This window comes from Dreissena polymorpha, chromosome 4 (assembly GCF_020536995.1).
Source record: "Dreissena polymorpha isolate Duluth1 chromosome 4, UMN_Dpol_1.0, whole genome shotgun sequence".
Lineage (NCBI taxonomy): Eukaryota > Metazoa > Mollusca > Bivalvia > Myida > Dreissenidae > Dreissena > Dreissena polymorpha.
In genome coordinates, this window is record NC_068358.1 from 16,748,867 (window position 1) to 16,769,609 (window position 20,743).

General features: G+C 33.5%; 2 protein-coding genes across 26 annotated transcripts in view; one reads left to right on the forward strand and one right to left on the reverse strand.

Annotated features, from left to right (window-relative positions):
- LOC127875987 (TBC1 domain family member 1-like) overlaps positions 1-20,743 on the forward strand; it is a 277,043-nt gene that overhangs the window by 147,524 nt on the left and 108,776 nt on the right. The gene's annotated exons all lie outside the window — the stretch shown is intronic.
- Positions 1-20,743, reverse strand: part of LOC127875989 (WD repeat-containing protein 17-like) — a 245,600-nt gene that overhangs the window by 30,576 nt on the left and 194,281 nt on the right. For all 5 annotated transcript variants that reach the window (XM_052420798.1, XM_052420800.1, XM_052420797.1 and 2 more), the window contains 5 exons: positions 19,655-19,737; positions 18,531-18,617; positions 17,850-17,938; positions 15,353-15,428; positions 13,473-13,675 (listed from right to left, as the gene is read on the reverse strand). In XM_052420798.1, the coding sequence (XP_052276758.1) occupies positions 13,473-13,675; positions 15,353-15,428; positions 17,850-17,938; positions 18,531-18,617; positions 19,655-19,737 (538 nt within the window). The remainder of the gene's footprint in view (positions 1-13,472; positions 13,676-15,352; positions 15,429-17,849; positions 17,939-18,530; positions 18,618-19,654; positions 19,738-20,743) is intronic.

Below are 20,743 nucleotides of genomic sequence, written 5' to 3' on the forward strand. Positions count from 1 at the left end.
GTACAATTGCTGCAACTAAAGAACAGGGTCTGAACTAATAACACTTTGTTTATGTGTTAAGGAATCTTTGAGTATCAGATCAAATTTGTTAAATCGTATAACGTAATTTACCCATTGTTCATCTTATGTACCCCAATATACATTTGATTTATTCATACTCGTGTTTGGTGAAATATGTTTTCTGGCGCGTATCAATATCAACCACATGACTGTGATGTTGACGAGGTACATTGTGCAAGTCAAGTAAAAAAAGTCTTCCAAAACATTGAACTAAATTTTACAATTATATCATTCTGTAATCTGACCATAGCTGATTACATCAATGCACACATTATAAACTCGGTAGTATTATTGGCAAAATATTTTATTTTTAAATGCAAACAGGCAAACGGGAAAAAAACAACACCATAAATAGATTTTCTGGTGTCCTTTTAATAATATAATTTAACATCAGGAATTAATCGCGACTTTACAAAATAAATAACATATATTATATATTTGTTGTGCGCTTTTTATGCTCAATGGGTACACCTACCCTAAAAAAAAATGTAAATATACTTTGTTACATAGTTTCACCTACCTTAAAGCAACATATATGTATTTTTTATTGTTATATACAAAATATATTATGTTGACGATGGGAGTAAAAAGAAAATTACTAAAAAAAGTATTGTCTGTCTGTCTAGGAAAACTAACACTTTGACACATTAAATTAATTTAATTTAATTGGTTTGATTTGATTGTTTGCATCAATCTTAAAATCGTGTTAGCCCAGGGGTTTTTTTTAGAGAAAGGGGAAGACGCTGGACGCTGGGTGAAAGGGGAAAAAAGAGTGCGAAAGAGACATATTAGGGGAAAAAATAAAAACTGTTCATTTCAATGTCTATAACTCATCAAAAGAGGCTTGTCTCCGTCCTTTTTGTTCTTAAACACATTTAACACGTATCAAAGTCAAAGTCCTTAATTAAGTTGCAGGTGTAGATCTAATTATGGGAAATTTTTCAACTATATTTCTGTACTGGGGCCGGGGGACGATGTCAATTTTGTGATTTCAATTTCATGATGAATGGGTTGACGATCTTGATCTGCTACAGTATTGGAAGGGAAGGAGCAGCAGCTGCCGATTGTCTACTTTCACTTCCACAATGTTCGATGTTGATTACCTCAGAATCCTGATGGGTTATAACGGTTTTCGATGATTCTTTCTTAAAAAATGCCTCGATGCATTCAGTATCTTCCAATTCCGAATGTTTTATTTTGTTTGTGTAAGAACGCCAATTGTGAGACATTTTTTTCTGTTTTCACGTTTATATCTTGGCTTGCACATAGCCCGGATGAAAATTCGACTGGTTTCTCATTCTATACATAGATGGTGACGTCACTACGTTATTGTCACCTCTATACTTAGACGCATCACGCACCTCCATTTGGAGGCATTTATGACTACGACACAAAGAAGTCCGCGGATGAATGAAGAATTTGCTTTATAAGTAAACTTTCATGTTATGATTTAAAAGTTAAGTATAATTTTGTTCAGTCTTACGGTCTTATGTTAGTATCATTTCAAATTTTCGTAAGTTTTCAACAATTTCGCTCTTTATTCATTTTTTTTAAACTGTACTTTCACTTTCGGTTGTACAACAACATGTATCCTTTATTGACGAAAGTTTGCAATGAAATAGCGTTTTCAAAACCGCTTAAAAAGTTTCAGAAGGTGTGTCTGATGCATGTATTGAATAGACACAATGTCATAGCTATATTGCCGACTAGTATAAGAACAATTTGGTATTTCAAGTGGCTCCATTTGCATTGCAAGAAAAGTTCAAATTGACTTGTTCAGTTTGTTAAATTTTGACACCCTAATTATATATTTTTTTTATAAATGCCTGATAGTTTTTTTTCTTTAAATAATTGAGATCAATGAAAATTTTAGTAAAAGCACAGCATTGATGTTCTATGATGGTCATTTTTTAGTGGAATAGTATGTTACAATAAAACAATTATAACTATTGTATTAATGAATTTAGATTAGGTGTCATCTTTAAATGGGGTAGTAATTCATTATATGAGATTAGCACATTATATAGTTGAAAAATAAATAACACTTTAATGACTTACCATAGTAAAATAAAGTAGCATAGAATATGTTGCAGGTCATAAAATGTAAAACTGAAATTGAAGAAGCTTTACAAATATTTTACACTGACAACACTGTTGGTTTTCAAAAAAAAAATCTTCCTATCTACCTGCCCTAGTTTTTTGGGGCAAATTTAAATATTATTAATATCATTGAGTTAAATTTTTAAAATATCAATATGTTTTGATTACATAAGCTTATTTTATTATTAATAATAAATACTTTGCAAGGAAAGTCCAATTCTGTTTTAATTAGTCTTAATTAGGTACTAGTAAAATTGAAAATATCAGTGACATCCAAAACTTGGCTTATATGCGAATGAATGCATATTTTCTTTGACAGTTACATAGTACCCTATTTAATTGGATTAAAAACAACAAATAACTATAGTTCCACAACCCAGCCTAAGTTGACTCAAACTGAATTAATTCATCAATTGATCCTATTTAATTATATAAAAAATAACATGTGTAAGATTTTGAGAATATCCCATGTATTCCTCTAGTATTCCTCTAGTACACCAACATGCACGTCTTACTAATGATTTACCTGCACTCCTTAAACAGTTTAACAAAATAATGAATGATTAATCCAAAGAAAACAACAAACAAGCTGCTTCATATTAAAAGTTAATTACATAAGATTACATAAGCAAAAAAAATCATTTTGATAATAAATCAAGATTATACTTCAACCAAACCATTATAAATTTATTGTGGGGTGGGGGGGGGGGGGGGGGTAATGTAAGCACTAAAACTAAAATGGGGGAAATGTCTGGGGAGGGAACATCTTAGGGGGAGCGTCCGGAATTCCTGCTAAGGGCGACAGTGTTGTTAATGTGTCTTTAGAAGAAATAACTGAAGGAAAGTACTCATTGGTGTATGCCCATCCAGAAGCATTTCTGAGCATATCAATTGGAACAGCAATATTGAGTGCATTTGAAAGAGATATAACTGTTTCATGCATTGCTTTTGATGAAGCCCACAAGTCATGGTCCTTTAATGGTAGCTTTCCTATTAGGGAATTTTATACTTATTTTTTACTCTACAATCTAGCTCTTTTGTCATAAAATGAGAAGTTTTATTATCCAACAGGTTTTGTATTTGAACCTCACAAATTTTATAATACCAAAGTCCCATCATATAATCATCATCAAAATCAGCAGCAGCATTATCATATTCATCATCATCATCTTTAGCAGCAGCATCATTGTGTTCTATATCAGAATTCAATACAAATACAAACACAACCATTACAACTCTTACTACTACTACTACTAATTAATTAATTATTTACTACTACAACAAGAACAACAACTACGACTGCTACTACTGATCTTACTTCTACTACTACTAGTCTACTACTACTACTTCTACTACTACTACTACTACTACTACTACTACTACTACTACTACCACCACCACAACCACCACCACTACTACTACTACTACTACTACTACTACTTGGTACACCAGAACTTGTTGTCCATGGAGACGATAATGAGAACTCCCAGAGTATTGATCGAACCCACGCCCAGCGGACATCATTCTCTACACCATAGCGACCATGAATTAATATTTGACGCCATGTAAAACATATTTCACCTTATTACAAAAACATGGAATTCACAAAATGACTGAAAATTCTTTAAAATAAATGCAAATTTGAAACAAAACAACCTAAGCAATACATAATAAGAAACACTACATTATTGAAACACTGATACCATGAACATTTTAGGGTGTAACACCTTATGTACATGGACCAGACCTTTTGTGTACTTTGAAAATTTATGTACCACCTACATAAAATATAGGTGTTATTGTCCATTCATTCATAGCAGTCCTAATGAATTAAGGTCATTCTCTAAACATGATTAAAGTCTAAAGAAGGAAATAATTTGATTTTTTTACAGTTTGAACATTAAGGTCATTCTCTCTTCTCTTCAAAGTATCACATTTCAATTATACAATATAATACAAACATTTTAGACTTTATAATCCTTAGTCAGGATAAGATAAGAGACAAATGAATTTTTATAATTTACTTCAATTTCAGGTAAGACTAATAAGTCATTTATTAAGTACTACATGTACTTGGGCTTATAAATTAAACTAAGACACTCAGTGACACTTAGACAATCTGACAAAATATAAAATCTATGGCCAATATAACAGGTACGCACAACAACATATGGTAAAAATTCTTTTAGATATGCTGCCCCCTCGCTGTGGAACTCCCTACCAGAAGATTTTAGAAAATGTACACATTTTTCGAAATTTAAAACTTTAATTGGGACATGGAATGGAAAAATCTGTAGGTGCAAATGCTGTAGACTGAATGGGATTTCCACAGCAAGGGAGCATCACATCACTTAGTTTTAAGTACAATTTCTGCTATAATGTTATATAGTGTCAGTTTTGCTTAGCTTTGTGTGCTTTGGTTGCTTAGCATGCTCTATATGCTTTTTTTTTTACTTAAATGTTTTATGCTGTTAGTGTTTTTCTTAGCTTTGTATGCTTTGTGTGCTTTGCATGCTATATATGCTTTGTAGGCCCTATATGCTTTATATGCTTTGGATGATCTGTATGCTTTGTACACTTTGTGTGCTTTGCATGTTTTTGTGTGCTTTATATACTTTATATGCATTGTTTGCATGTATACTTTGTGTGCTTTGCATGTGTTTCTTGCTCTATATACTCTATATGCCTTGTTTGCTAGGTGTATTTTTGTGTGCTGTGAATGCCTAGTACAGGTTTTTTTTTCCACTTTTTGGGAAGATAGCCCATGGCTTTGGATTTGGGAATTTTATCGGCATTTTCATGAAATTGGGAAAATAAATTCATTAGCCTTTTTTTTCCACACGAAAAGTCCACAGACAAGGGAAATACTTAATTTGATATAACTCTTTAAAATCATTCAAATTAAAAAAAAAAAAAATCATATAATACTTTGTTTGAGGTAATTGAATTAAAATTGAGATAAAATACACATTAGACACTTCTTTCTAAAAAAAAAAAAAAAAAAAAATTTTTTTTTTTTTTTTGGAAATTGGGAATTTTTTGCCACATTTTGGGAAAAAAGTATACTTTTTGGGATTGGGAACATAGCCGAATTTCGGCTATAAAATCGGGCCAAAAAAAAACCTGTAGTATATTTTGTATGCTATGTATACTTTATGTACTTTATTTGCGTTGAATTGCTATGTATGCTATGTATACTTTATGTGCCCTACGCTTTGTATACTCTGGTTGCTTTGTATGCTCCGTACGCTTTGTATGCTCTGCATGCTATGTATGCTCTTTATGCTTGATATGTTTTTTATGCTCTGCATGCTGTGTCTAGTTGATATTTTATTCTTTCTCTTAAAAAATTATCTGACTTTTAGTGTAAACAAATCTAAATTTTTTAGTACCATATCTGATGTTGTAATATCATGCTATATATTTATATGTATATCTGCCTTTTAATTGTAGAACAAATTGTTTCCAGTCTTTCAGCTTTTATACACTTGTTATTTCTTATTCATCATGTTTTATAGTCGGTTGTACAAGCTGTCTGAGCTTATGTTTGTTGTTTAACCCTTGCCGACTCAAAATAAATCTTATCTTTTATCTTATCTGTCTAAATTCATAAATACTATCACACAAAATACATTTCATCAATAACACACATTCATACTAAATTAGTTATCTCTTTATATTATAAATATGGTACATAAAGTGTCAGATAGTGGTACATAAAGTGTCGGTACATAAACGGACTGGTACGTAATGTGTGACATTCAACATTTTAAAAATCAGTTAACAATATATGGACTTCATTGTTTTGCATATACACAATCAAAGCATATTTATTAAAAATTAAAACGCACTGTTCATGGCTGTATCTTTTTATTTATACATGCATAAACTTTTCTGGTTATTAATACATTTTTAAAATTATATATAAACAAGAGCACCACATTATGGGTGCCAAGTTAGGCTGCGGTGCAGTTTTGAATAAATGAAATTTATTAAAAGAATTTTTTAGAGGTTAGTGACCTTGACCTTTGACCGAGTGACCCCAAAATGGGTGTGGCGTGTAGAAATCATCACGGTGCATATACATGTGAGGTTTCAATGTTATAGGTGGAAGCACTTTGATATTAGAGCCGATGTAAAGATTTTAGCACGACACTGACATCTGACGACGAGCTATGACAATACCTAGGGTTTTCCCCGAAAACAGCCGAGCTAAAATTGAGCGCCATTAGTCCAAATTTTTGACGCTCTTAAATATTAAGCTACTTATTATATGGGTAATATTTGGAGCAAAGAATTTAGCCCATATAAAAAGTATCTCTAAATTCTTTGCGCGTCTTATAAATAAGACTAGAGCGCCATTAGGAGTAGAGCGCCATAAAAATTAAATGGAAAACATACAATATTATGTCAAGAAAAATAAAGCTGTAAAAATCTCACCTGCTCGTCTTTGATGTTGCAATTAGCACATTCAGCATTTTCAGTATCTACTAAATAAATATATGAAAGTGCCAAATGTCCAAGATACCATGACGTCCTCCTCAAAATGTTGGATCCTTTGAGTTTGAACTCCGTTTATTTTATCCCTGATTAATCCTCTCACACATGAGGCCTACATGTAAGATTCCTTGTAATGTTCACAGCGTTTATTTTAAATCGTTTACTTTCTCAAATTTCAGCAGGTATTTAATTATAAATATTTATTTATTATTTTGATTTATTTACTATTTCGAAGATACAGTCTTGCAACGTGTTTAGTTAGTCTAAGTTACGTGTTTAGTGATTCTTACAAACAATAGACTGACATGAAAAGTGGCTCCTTTTGAAGCACAAACTGCATCCATGTATATATTACAGCTGGCCCGGTTTGATGGGGCCTGTTTTTGATAATAATTAATTACCATTTTTCACTTCCGTGTTTATTATGTTTACCAACGCCATGATGGAAAAAAGTCCGTTTCCCACAATGCTTAGCGCGCATTCACACAGGTCAGTAAGACCGGTGTGACACATTGCTGGTTTCTGGTAATTTATTGACGAAACACCCTTCTCGCGCAAGACCGGTATCCAGTTAAATAGTCACATGATTATTACGATTAGTTGCCCAGTTTACATAACGTTATTTAAGAGCTATATTTAGAATAACTGGGATTCCCAGATTTTTTGTGCTCGTCTGGAGAGAGAGAAAGATCATTGTACATGGTGCAAATTGGATAATTGTCGAATGCCCAAAGGAAAAATAAACATTTCTTTGAGAGAAAATATTATATTTTGGTGAAAAATGATATTTTTGGTGGGGAAATTGTATTTTGAGGGGAAAAATTCTGGTAGGGGAAGACGCCGAATATCGGCGTCACTTTCTTAGTAAAAAAAACCCCTGTAGCCTTTGTATTCCGGTGTTTAATTGCCCCCTTTGTTCGGCACAAGCCGATTATCTCGTTTTGATCAGATATTGTCCCTACTTAACTAACAGCAAAGTGTCATAAACTACAGCAGGGACCTATACAAACAATAGGTCCCTGACCACAGGTGGTATATGAAAGTCTGGTCATTAAACAACAACAACAACAACAACATTTATTAGCTTTTAAGCATAAAATTGCTTTTTAGCCAAATGTATAATATACACGTGTAAAGACATGGATGATAATAATTATGAGAATAAGATAATAATTATGAAAACTATGCAATGGAAGAAGTTAACAAATATTTTACTGATTTATAACCTAAGATATGTTTCTTTAACATCGATAATGACAATTGGTAATAAAATCATGTGACACAAATATTTTACTGATTTATAACATAAGATACGACATAAATATTTTACTGATTTATAACATAAGATATGTTCCTTTAACATCGATAATGACAGTTGGTAATAAAATCATGTGACACAAATATTTTACTGATTTATAACATAAGATATGTTCCTTTAACATCGATAATGACAGTTGGTAATAAAATCATGTGACACAGAATACATTATTTTGCGAAATTATTTTCACTTTAACATCGATACGTATCAGTGCTCATCGAATTCTGAGAGAAAAAATTAGTCTACGTAGATTAATTAATGTGTCTCTAAATTGTTCCGTAAACAATTCGCATTATATATGTATTTTGAAAGATTAATGATTTCTTTTTTATTTTGTGTTCCCATTAACATATCAAACTTATTTAATGTTGGCCATGCTTGATAATATGACTTTAAATATTTTTTTCTTATATCTTTGTATAATGGACAAATTAATAAGAAATGGTATTCACTTTCTACAACATTTAGATTACAAAATTTACATTTTCTGTTATCACGTGCAATATTGTGGTATCGACCTCGTTCTATTTCTAATCTGTGTGATGATAGGCGGAATTGAGTTAGTGCTATTTTAAATTTCTTCGTTGTAATGATATCCAGGTATGGTTCGGTATTAAACGTGTTCTTCGTGCGGCAGTATGTGTTTAGTCTTGACGAATTAATGATTTCACTGTACCAGTGCTGTTTATAGTGATCAAATAATCGTTGTTTAATAAGATTATAAGTGTATGTTTGTTCAGATTTTTCTGTCAGGGTTTCTTGTTCATTCCATACATAAGTTAAACCTAGCTGCTCGAGTATTGATTTGATTTGATAAGCCCAATTTCTATTGTTGTATGTTATGTTTTGTTCTGCGTCATTGAACATGAATGAGTATGTTATTTTTATGGGATTATCATTTGTACATGATATTAATTTAAACCAATATTTAAATATGTGTAATTTACGTATCACTGATAAAGGGTATCGTCCTAATTCTCCATACAGTGCTGATAGATTTGTTGATTTGTTGACACAAAGGATTTTTCTTAAAAATTTTGTATGTATAATTTCTAATTCTTTTCCTGAATCATGTCCCCAGATTTCCGCAGAGTAATGAAGAACGGGGGTTACTAATTTATCAAAAAGGTTTAATTTTTCTTTAGTAGGGAATTCATATTGGTTTACAACAGAAAAAAGGCGATGAAGTGCTCTGTTACCGTGTTCTGATATTGATTTTATTGTTTTATACCAGTTTCCGTTTTTAAATAAAGTTACACCAAGATATTTGAATGATGCGACTATTTCCAACGGTTCACCATATAAAGTGAAGTTGAAACTTGTTTGTCGGTTACTTTTTTCAAAAATAACAACTTTTGTTTTACTTATGTTTATTTTTAATTTGTATGTATTACAATAGTTTTCAATGTCATTTAACATTAGTTGGGCTGATGTGGGTGAAGTTGAAAATAGGACTTGGTCATCAGCATACGATAATAAAAAGAATTTTATATCGTCGATCGATATGATTCCTTCAATATTAGAATTAATATTTTCGATAATGTCATTAACGAACATCATGAATAGGATGCTTGAGCAAGGGTCTCCTTGTTTAACACCAGAGTATGAATTGATATATTCGGATATTTCATTGTTTAACCGGACGGCTGATTTCACCGACGAATACATCGCTTTGAGTGCAGAAATCATTTTAGTGCTTATTTGTTCGGTGATTAACTTTTGCCATAGTAGTGAACGATTTATACTGTCATAACATTTAGCATAATCAATGAAAATGCAATATAATTTTTGACCAGAGTTTAACACTTTGTTGATTATACTGTTCAGTATAAAGATACAGTCGACTGTGCTCTTTCCCTTTTGGTAACCAAATTGACAGTCAGATATAATTTTGTTTTCATCACACCATTTAGTCATTCTGTTTAAAAGTACCTGAGAATATATCTTTGATAAAATATTATTTAATGTTATTCCACGGTAATTTTTGGTATCGCTCGGATCTCCGCCTTTAAATATTGGTGTGATGTAACCCACTCCCCAGCTTTCAGGATATTGTGCAGTATCAAATATTGTATTGAATATGGTTTTGAGGTACGGTTTAATAGAATTTTATGTTGTTTTAATTATTTCAGCTGAAATATCATCAGGTCCACTAGATTTGCCATTGTTTTGTTTGAAAACTGCTTGATATATTTCCGACTCTGTAATTGGTGAATCGAGTTGTTCAATTACGGTTTGTGGTGTATTTAAATTATGTTCGTTTATTTCATTATCTATACTGTCACTTGGTTCGTTTCCGATTAAGTCATTAAAATGATTGAACATTTCGTTAATTTTAGGTTGATTTGTATTTTTATTATTAGGTTTATAGCATTTTTTGAGTGTTTTCCAAAACGTTCTTGGTTGTGTTTTTGCAATGTTATATAACCTCGTGCTTTCATTCATTTTGTATCTATATTTTGCTTTTCTTCGAATTACATTATAATTTGTTCTGTAATGTACAAATTGTTGTCTATTTGGGTTGGACTTATTCTTATTAAAGTTGTTTTTTGTGTTACGGAAATTGCATTTTGCAGTTCTACAAGTATTATCAAACCATTCTGGCGGTTTTTGATGCGGCTTTTTATTGTTATTAATCGTAAACACTTTTCCAAATGTCTGAACGCTATTTTCGTGTAAAAATTGTGTAAGAATATTAATTTGATTATTAACATTAGTTTCAGTAAAAATTGTATTTAATACTTGTATATTTTCATCTATTAACAAGTTAAATTCTTGTGATTTGTCATTATCAAATATTATTTTTAATTCTTGTTGTTTTGTTTCCTTTTTGTTGTTTTGTAAGTTAATATTATTTACTGTTAGAAAACTAAAACACAATTGATGGTACCACCATGTCTTCTCTTTCTAGTATTATTGAGCAGTTATTTGGGGTTGAGTAATATACCGCCAAAGTTCAACTGTTCAATTAGATCTGCTACATATCGTAAAAAAATATAAAATAATTTGTCCAGTATATATTAACAGAAAATGTACGCTTTGAAGATACTAGCCTGTTTGCCGGTAATTTATAACAAAACGTATTTAATAAATGGTAAATGTACATATAATCATTAAACGTATTTAGCGGGTACCGGTTAATTAAAACTACGTCATTCCGTTTGAAGATTGAATGTTAGGCCATGCACAAACGACATCATGAAAACAAGAAATTACGTATGACTACCGGGGTAAATAATATTTACGAAAAATAAAAAACAATGTAGATATATATTATAAAATGTAAGATATTTGTCACTCATATACACTTGTAAAGGAATTTCAATATACATGAATTCACAGGTTAATTTGCATCATGTGAAGTTGACAATATTGACATTAAAAATGCAATATCTTTAATAGTATTTAGGTGTTATGATGTTGTTGTTAATGTTTTCGATATATTGACTAAACACGTGCAATTATCATTTTGACATAGTGTTTATCGTAACTGTACCCAGTGCTTTTGCCTACCAGCGCATCGCGCATGCGCGAAAATTCGGAATCAAAACAATAACAATGAATTGGTCTATTAATAGGGGATACTTTTGGGTGGACATTGCCACGGTTTCAAGGGTAGTGACCAGAGTAACTGACGAACTGTGTGACCTGAAAGACCAAACAATTAAATTCCCGACGACGGACAGACATAAATCAATTACATTGTATTAAACAGAATTTTTTCAAAATCACTGGATTTCCGTCTGTAATTGCGGCGATCGACGGAACACACGTTCGCATCATTGCTCCCCATGAACACGAGGAGCAATATGTGAACAGAAAGCACTACCACAGTGTTAATGTACAGGCAACGTGCAACCATCGAGGTATTTATCAATTTGTACACAAAAATTCAAAACATATTAGTTCTTACCTTCAAGTTTGAGTATCCCTTCATTTTATAAATCCATTTATTTATATTTATATGCATCCTGCTGTTTTACACACCAGATCAACGATTCCGTAACACTTACTTATGATCTGGTACGATTTATTATTATTCCGTTTTTCGTTTAACACACGTCCTTTAAGTCCAAACTTACACAGTGTAATGCATATTTTGCGCCCAAAAACTCACATTTACTCAGTTCAAATGACGTAACGATTCTAAATAAAGATAGGTAAAGTCTGTTTCATGGTTAAAATATAGTCTGATCCTTTGTATTATAGAGGCACAAGACAGGGAATTCCAATAGCCTTCTTTCCTCTCTCTTCATCCAACCCTATAAATTCATCCACCCCTCTTAATTTGGTAATTATAACATTTTTCTGATAAAACTTAAGTTAGTTGTGTGCCTCCATAGCTCAGTGGATAAGGCGCTTGCTGAAATCCAGAGGTCTCGGGTTCGATCCCGGGTCGGGGCACATACATGCCAGTCATGTTTCAGCGGAATGCTGACTGACAAATAAAGGCTTAGCTCGGCATTAAGACGTGTTTGTTTGTTTGTTTGTTGTAGTAATGCTTATTTAAAAAAACATACAACATAGATGTTGTATTTTGGTTAAAAACATGTAAATTTTAGATTTTGTTAGAGAAAAAACAATAATTTTGAAAATATTCACTTTTAAACAGTGTTTTTGTGTTTATTAGTCTTTAAGATATATTTTTTAATGATTATATCAAAATTACTTCAAAAGATTTTAAAATGTTTTCCTATAAAAATGTTGACTGAACAGATCGATAGGAAAGATACAGACAAATTAGTGGTTGCTAGGGTGTGCATTGTAAATTATTTTGCCATACTTTTGTTGGAAAGATATAAAATGTCTAATTAAATGTCTCACTTGTGGTGAAATTCTTTTCATTCAGTAGAAAAAGTCAATTTCACTCTTAAGTGGATGAATATACAGTAAAAGAGGCTACAAAGAATTATTTTCTTGCTACATTTTAATAATAAGATGTATCATACTATTTGAATGATTTACTGCACCGTCTATAGTTAAATTGCATACATTATATTCTATGTAATCATATTTCAGGTGTATTCACCAGCATAAATGCCACATGGATTTTCTTGGTGACTGGTGTTGAGCCGCTTGAAAATTTCTTTGTCAAAACTTTGTCAAATTTCATAACACCTTCATGGATTAGAGCAGTTTCCTCATGGGAAAAGTTAACTGACCGTTTTTTACGAAGCGAAAGCGTTTCAGCCATTTTGTTGTCGTCTGAAATGACACTTTCCGCGAAACCGTCTTGACCGGAACCAGATTCAATATGCATTGTGGGTTTTTTATGTTTGGCTAACTTAAACCAAATCGGATAAAGATATCCAATGCGACTTGCATTTTTATACAATAGGATAACCACGTTGGATAACATATCCAAAAACGGATAAAGTTAACCAACGGTTATCTTTTGGATTGGATAAAGTTATCCATATTTATACAATTGGCTGCGGTTTTCTTAGAAAAAGGCTAAATCAATCCCCAACAAAGTAAACAGAATGGTCCTTACCATAGACATCAGCCCCATGGTCCTGCACCATGTGTAGGCACCTGCTGGTGCGGATGTCCCAGAAGCATATGGCCGAGTCCCAGCTCCCAGATATGACCAAGTATGGGACCTCAGGGTTCCACATAAGGCCCCTCACTGGCCCCGTGTGAGCCCGTAAGGTGTGAGTGCACGTGTCCTGACTGTAGTCCCATATACGCACCGTCCTAGAATATTATTTGAGCCGCGCTCTGGGAAATTGGGGCTTAATGCATGTGCGTAAAGTGTCGTCTCAGATTAGCCTGTTCTCATCAGGTTCGACACTTTACGACGCCTCAAGATTTTTGCTAGAAAGATGAAATGTTTCTCAAGTTTTTAGTTTTTCAATATCAACATATTTTGTCAAAATATAAATTACAAAAAAATAAAGCATATAATATTTACTAGAAATTAAAATTGCATTTATGCATGATTTTTTTAATTATCTTAAAAAAACATCCTACATCGCTAAAAAATACAAAGACACAAAATGACACAATATATATATATATATATATATATATATATATATATATATATATTTCTTGCACTGAAAATCATTTAACTGTTAAGTTTCATTGAAAATGCACTAAAGAAGTATTCATTCCTGGTTACTCAGTTATATTAATACCATCTCATTGCTCTGATGACAGACAGACACATTTGTCTTATTGGAAGGCATAATATCAGCTGAATTCCAACAGAATGATCATCAATTCCTGAATTAAGGGTGAATATAGGTTTAAAACGATTTAAGATGGCGTCTTCACACCAATGTTCAATGCGTTAATTAAAAAAAAAGAACATTTGGGTTTTGTAATTTTTATGGCTGAGATAAAGCATGTGATGTGTGATGTGATTCGTTTCTACTACTTTTGCATATATTTATGTGGTACGAGAATGTTTTTAACAATATGGGTGCTTTCATGACCCATCAGTCTGGTTTCGTTGTATTGTGCACACATGATTTTTAATCAAATACTAGATATGATAAGGGATTGGACCGAATAACCGAATATTTGAAAATTAACAGAACAGAACATTATAATCAATGGTATTTTTTTTTAAATTATTACTCTATAAAGTTTTTCAAAGCTACACACATGATAAGATTTATAGTGGTATTTGTGGCAATATGAAACAGTACGTTGCTCCAGACGGTCATATGTTCGGACATTCTCATATAAGGTTTACAAATCAAATATTTGAATATCTTCGAATAATGCAAAAAAGAATATTTGAATATCATTTCAGTATTTGTTCCCATCCCTAGATATAATACATTTCTTTAATCATGATGTCCTGGGAAAAAATATGCAAAAGAAAATCAATATAGTTGGAATAATTCCATTTGGAAGTGAAGCAAGAGGAAACCAGGCAAACACCTTAAGTCCAGGAGAACCAGATGATCATGAATGAATAAGTTTCATGCACTTTTTTAGAAAATACTCTACTGTCTATATGTGAAAAATGTCAAGATATTATTTCAGCTAAATAAAAGCAATTAGAATCATATAAGTATTTTGTTACAAGTGCCTTAAAAAATGATATCTTTGATATATTTTCAGTTATGGATAAAATGTTATATCTTTCTGAAATTTTGACCCTTCTGCAATTTTGCCTTTTTTTTAAGGGTGACAACTTGAGCCTCATCTTGCACACAATCGGCTAAATGTGTTGCCCCAGATTTACTTGTGCAGTCTGTCTAAATTGGATTTTTGTTTAGAAAAAGATTTCCTTAAAACACACACTTCCATGAAAGCAGCAGACTGCACAGGCTAATGTAGGATGACACTTTACAAATATGCATTAAGCCCAGTCTTCCTGGAATGAGGGTCATTTAAAAGTATTTGATTTCAACTTACATATCATCTGATCCACTGCACAGCAGGTTTTCCTTCAGTGGGGACCACTTTACATGAAAGACTTTGGAGGTATGACCTAGCAGATGAAGAAAACATCATCAGTTAGTTAACCCTTTTCTACTTAGAAGCCAAGTGAAAATGGCTATGTGCACACAGCTTAAAACCTGAACATCCTGTGAGTAACTCGCAGTCTGTTCAGGTTTTATGCAGTTTGCTGCTCATCAGAATCTAAGGGTTGGAAACAAAGCCTTTTAAAATTGAATCTAGTAAGAAAGGTCTTTAATTAAATGTAACTTTCTAAGGGACTACAAATGTGTGAAAATAATTATCTAAGTGGTAAAGGGTAATACGTCATTCACAAAATATCTCAAAACACAGAGTTATTATGAGGTGTTTGAGATGTAACATAAGCCACACAACATCCCTATTAGTCAGGATCCGCATATGTGATGGCTGTAGGTATAAGCCAGATTGAGATACCATGGCACAACGATGGTCCTACCTTTTGGAAAAACAAGGGCTTGTATTCTCAAACCCATTTTCATAATTAAAAATAGAATAAAAAACAAAATTAGAACCAAAAAATGGTGTACAGAAGAAACCCCCTCCGGAACAAACACCCTTCCCTAAAAACAGAATAGCGGGAAAAAAAAAACTTTCACATTTTGCATATGCGGAAGAAACACCCTTGCTAGTTTTGCATATGCGGAAGAAACACCCTTGCTAGTTTTGCATATGCGGAAGAAACACCCTTGCTAGTTTTGCATATGCGGAAGAAACACCCTTGCTAGTTGTGCATATGTGGAATAAACCCCCTCTATGTTGAAACAAACCCCCTTCTATAATGAAATAATGTGCATGCAAAATGTGAAAGAGGGTTTCTTCTGCTATGCCGTTTTTAGGGATTCAAGTAAGAATAAGAAAGTAATTTTGAGTGTTTAAGGAGAGTATGCACAATTTTGTCAAATATTTATAAAAGTATATAAAATGTGTAAAATGTCTATTCATATGACACACAAACACTAACTCCAATCTTAATAAAAAGACGTGCAGCAATGGTGGAGGCTGACATTATTCAACAAGCGAGAGGACAGCAGCCGTCCAGACTGAAGAGGAAGACCAGGACAACTCAGCAGACTACCCTATTGACTTTGTGCCAACAGTACAGCAATGGACAGAAGACCATCCTTGAGTTCCTGCAGGCCATCAGTTATAGCATTTGACTATAATTGTGTGTTTTTATGGAAGGGCGTTGTTCATTCCTTCATACTCACGCCTTTTTTTGCATCTGCATTAGCTTTTTATGTATCATATGCCTGTTTTATCGTTGAAAATAAATGCGTGTCATTTTTTATCAACAATTCGTTAATTGCTTTTTAATAACTGCTTGTTTGATCTTTGTAAATAAATGTAAATATACATTATTATATTTTTGTCTATGTTATCCTTCAATAAATATTATTTTTCCCCCATCATAAATCATATGTTTTATTACCATCTTGATTAATTCTAACTACCAAGTATCTTTCAAAGGGGTCAATTATCACGATAACGTTGTTTGAGATTCACAGCTTGAATATTTTATGTGTATCATTAACAACTTATGAACAAACGGCCGGTACAATTCTTTAATCAGATTTTCGCACCTTCATTTAATTATGGATTTTGAATTAGGAAGGGGGTTTAATCCGCCTGTCTGAAAACTTTAAAGGGGTTTGTTCCGCTATAGAAGGGTTTTCTTCGGTGCATGCAAAATTAGAAAGGGGATTTCTTCAGCTCTGCCGTTTTTAGGGAAGAGTGTTTCTTTAGAAGGGGGTTTATTCCGGTAATCCAAAAAAATACATCCAGTGTTTGAATACATACAGGCTTCCACTGCCGACTGGTGATTCCAAAAAAAAAAATCATGTAAATGGAGATGGATCATGCCAAGTTTTACTCAAAATAAAAGCTATTCTTGAGTATTCCAATTTAAAGACTATTCTTTATTCTTAGACTTTAGTCTACAAATTGCTATGTGAATATGGGCTCAGGATGGCTCTGATGGACGTGTTCAATACTGTTGAAGCCCTTCAAGACCAACATGATTCTTTAAAGATCACACCATGTCATTTAAGTTTGTGTAAACGCTTGACCACATTTCACCCAAGATTTTGTTAAATATAGGCAATTATTGAAATGTGACTGTGCCTTTTTGGCAGGATTGATCAATTGAGCCCTCTCTGGTGAAACTGGGCTTAATGCAATTGCGTTAAGTGTCATCCCACTTAAGCCTGTGCTGTCGGCACAGGCTAATCAGGGAAAACACTTTCCGCTCAAACAGGTCTTTTGCTTAGAAAAATCTTTCTTTAAATGAAAAACAGTATAATAGCCAAAGTGTTGTCCCTGACAAGCCTGTGCAAACTGCACAGGCTAATCTGGGATGAAACTTTGGGCACATGCATTAAGCCAATTCACAGAGCAAGGCTCATATAGAATAGGTTTGCGCAAGAGTCTGTACCTGAGAAGATCTTGAGGGGCTTGTCTGTACTTGTGGCAGTATAGAATACCCTAACATTGCCATCCTCGCAGCCTGTGGCTAACATGTCTCTGAAACAAAACATTTCAACCATGTAAAATTAAACCAACCAGTTTTTGCTTAATCGCTTTGAAAGAATAAGGCTAATTGAGACAGTCGTTTGGTCTGTTTCCTGGGTCAAAACAGTAAACATTAGCAAATACGTTCATGAGAACTGTCCCAGTGTGAGGTTGGGATTTAGTTTAAAGATATATAAGCTCAAATGCATCAATAGCCTTGAGCTTATAGGGGAACTTGAGTCAGTTTCCTGGAAAGAACCAATCCTTATTGTCTTTGAAAAGAACCCGATGATGCAACTGAATGATTTATTTTGTATGTAACAAGAAAGTGCGATTTGTATGAGAGCACAAATAGCTTAAAATGTCAGAATTGAGATTATTGAAACATCTCATTGGACACCCCCCCTCCCCCTCAATAACTGGGTTTGCCAAAACTTTCATAATGTACATGTAGTAGACACATTCAGTTAACAAGAAAACTTGGCACTTAAAAAAAATCCATAAAAGCTAAAAGTGTTATCCCTGATTTGCCTGTTCAGACTGCACAAAGTAATCTTGGATGACACATTACATGTATGCACATGCATTATTCCAACACATATACTTGTTATTGGGGCACCAGTCACAGCCATACACAGGCCCAGGGTGTTTGTACTTCTGTATGATCTCTCCATCAACCTGCCGGACGATACTGAAATATACAGCTTGGACCAGTCCGATATAAAATATTACCACAAATATCAACAATGTCTTGCTCACAATAAGCAGTTATATGTAATCAATATGCCCCTAAAATCTAGACATGTCAAAACTTAAATTTGTATGGTGTTTCATAAGGTGGTATCCTGGCTCTAATGATTCTTGAATAAATATTTCATTGAACATCTGTAGTTAACCCTTTGCATGCTGGGAAATTTGTCGTCTGCCATAAATGCTGTCTGCTGAATTTCTAAAATTAGCATTTTGTACGATTTTTTTTTCAAAGAATACTATCAAAATAGCAAACAGTTCGGATCCTGATGAGACGCCACGTTTTGTGGCGTCTCATCTGGATCCAAACTGTTTGCAAAGGCCTTCAAAATTTGGTTCCAGCACTGAAAGAGTTAAAGAGATATGTATTTGCAGCATGCAAACATCAACTTGAATTTCAACTTGCACACAAACCTTTACCTGGTCAAAGTTATACAGTAGGTCTTAGTCAATGAACGTTTATAAATATGCTCAAGTGCCGGATAGAGTTACGGAACTGATGACGGCAACATTTGGGAAGGTAAAGTATAGCTCTTACTATATATATATAAATATATATATTGAGTTAATCTTTAAGCTTAAAACTTAACTTAGGAAGACACATAACATAATTCAGACTTGAAAAACATATTCACATCAATAGCTTAACGTTTTGTTGAAGCACATGTTCTCATCCTGTTGTCACCATTTTACCAGGAATCCTGCATGCAATGAGTATCTCTCTGGGAAAACTGGGCTTAATGCATGTGGGTAAAGTGTCATCCCAGATTAACCTGTGCAGTCTGCAAAGGCTCATCAGGGACAACACTTTCTGTCTAAATTATATTTTCATTCAGAAGAGACCTCCTTAAAACGAAAAATTCCATAAAAGTTGAAAGTGTTTTCTCTGATTAGGCTGTGCAAACAGGTTAATCTGGCATGGCACTTTGCGCACATGCATTAATCCTATTTTTCCAAGAATGCAGCTCCAATACTTACCAGTATCCATCCCCGCCTGTAGACATGATCCGTCTGGAGTCCTTGGGGTTCCAGGCCACTTTGTACACAGGGTTGTTTCCATGCTGCAAACAGATCATATACAAGCTTATTGAATATTAACTATAAAATCGAGTGTCCAGTTAGGGCAGTTGTTGGTAAATGTGAATCACCAAGGCCACCAGGGTTAATATCCATTCCCGGAAGCATATGAGTTTTGTTTGAGACTTGAGATACTTCCTTTCAACAAACAAAATCCATAAAAGCAGAAAGTGTCATCCCTGATCTTCAGGGATGACACTTCAAGCACTTGCTTGAAGCAATGTTTTTTACCCACAGCGTGGCTGGGGTTAAAATTTGCATACATACAAAAGGCCACATCTTCCTAAAGAACTGCACACAAACTTGTCAATGTTGTGATTTATCAGTAATATCAAACTATGCCTCCAAAAACCTACCTCCTTGTAACTAATGATAACCTTACCCTTACTGAAGTCCCATATAAACACCTACCTGCTTGTATCTAGTGTTGACCTTGTCCTTGATGACGTCCCATAAAAACACCTACCTCCCTGTATATATTGATGAGATTGCGAAAGCAGATGTCCCATATAAACACCTACCTCCTTGTATCTATTGATGAGATTGCGATAGCAGATGTCCCATATAAACACCTTAGTGACCTACCTTCTTGTATCTATTGATGAGATTGCGATAGCAGATGTCCCATATAAACACCTACCTCCTTGTATCTATTGATGAGATTGTAATAGCAGATGTCCCATATAAACACCTACCTCCTTGTATCTATTGATGTGATTGCGATAGCAGATGTCCCATATAAACACCTACCTCCTTGTATCTATTGAGAAGATTGCAATAGCAGATATAAACACCTACCTCCTTGTAGACGTCCTTGTTTCTATTGATGAGCTTGCCCAAACTGATGTCCCATATAAACACTTACTGCCTTGTATCTATTGATGAGATTGCGATAGCAGATGTTCCATATAAACACCTACCTACCTGGTCCTAATGATGCCCTTGCTGATGTCTTGTATCAACATCTACCTCCTTGTTTCTATTGATGAG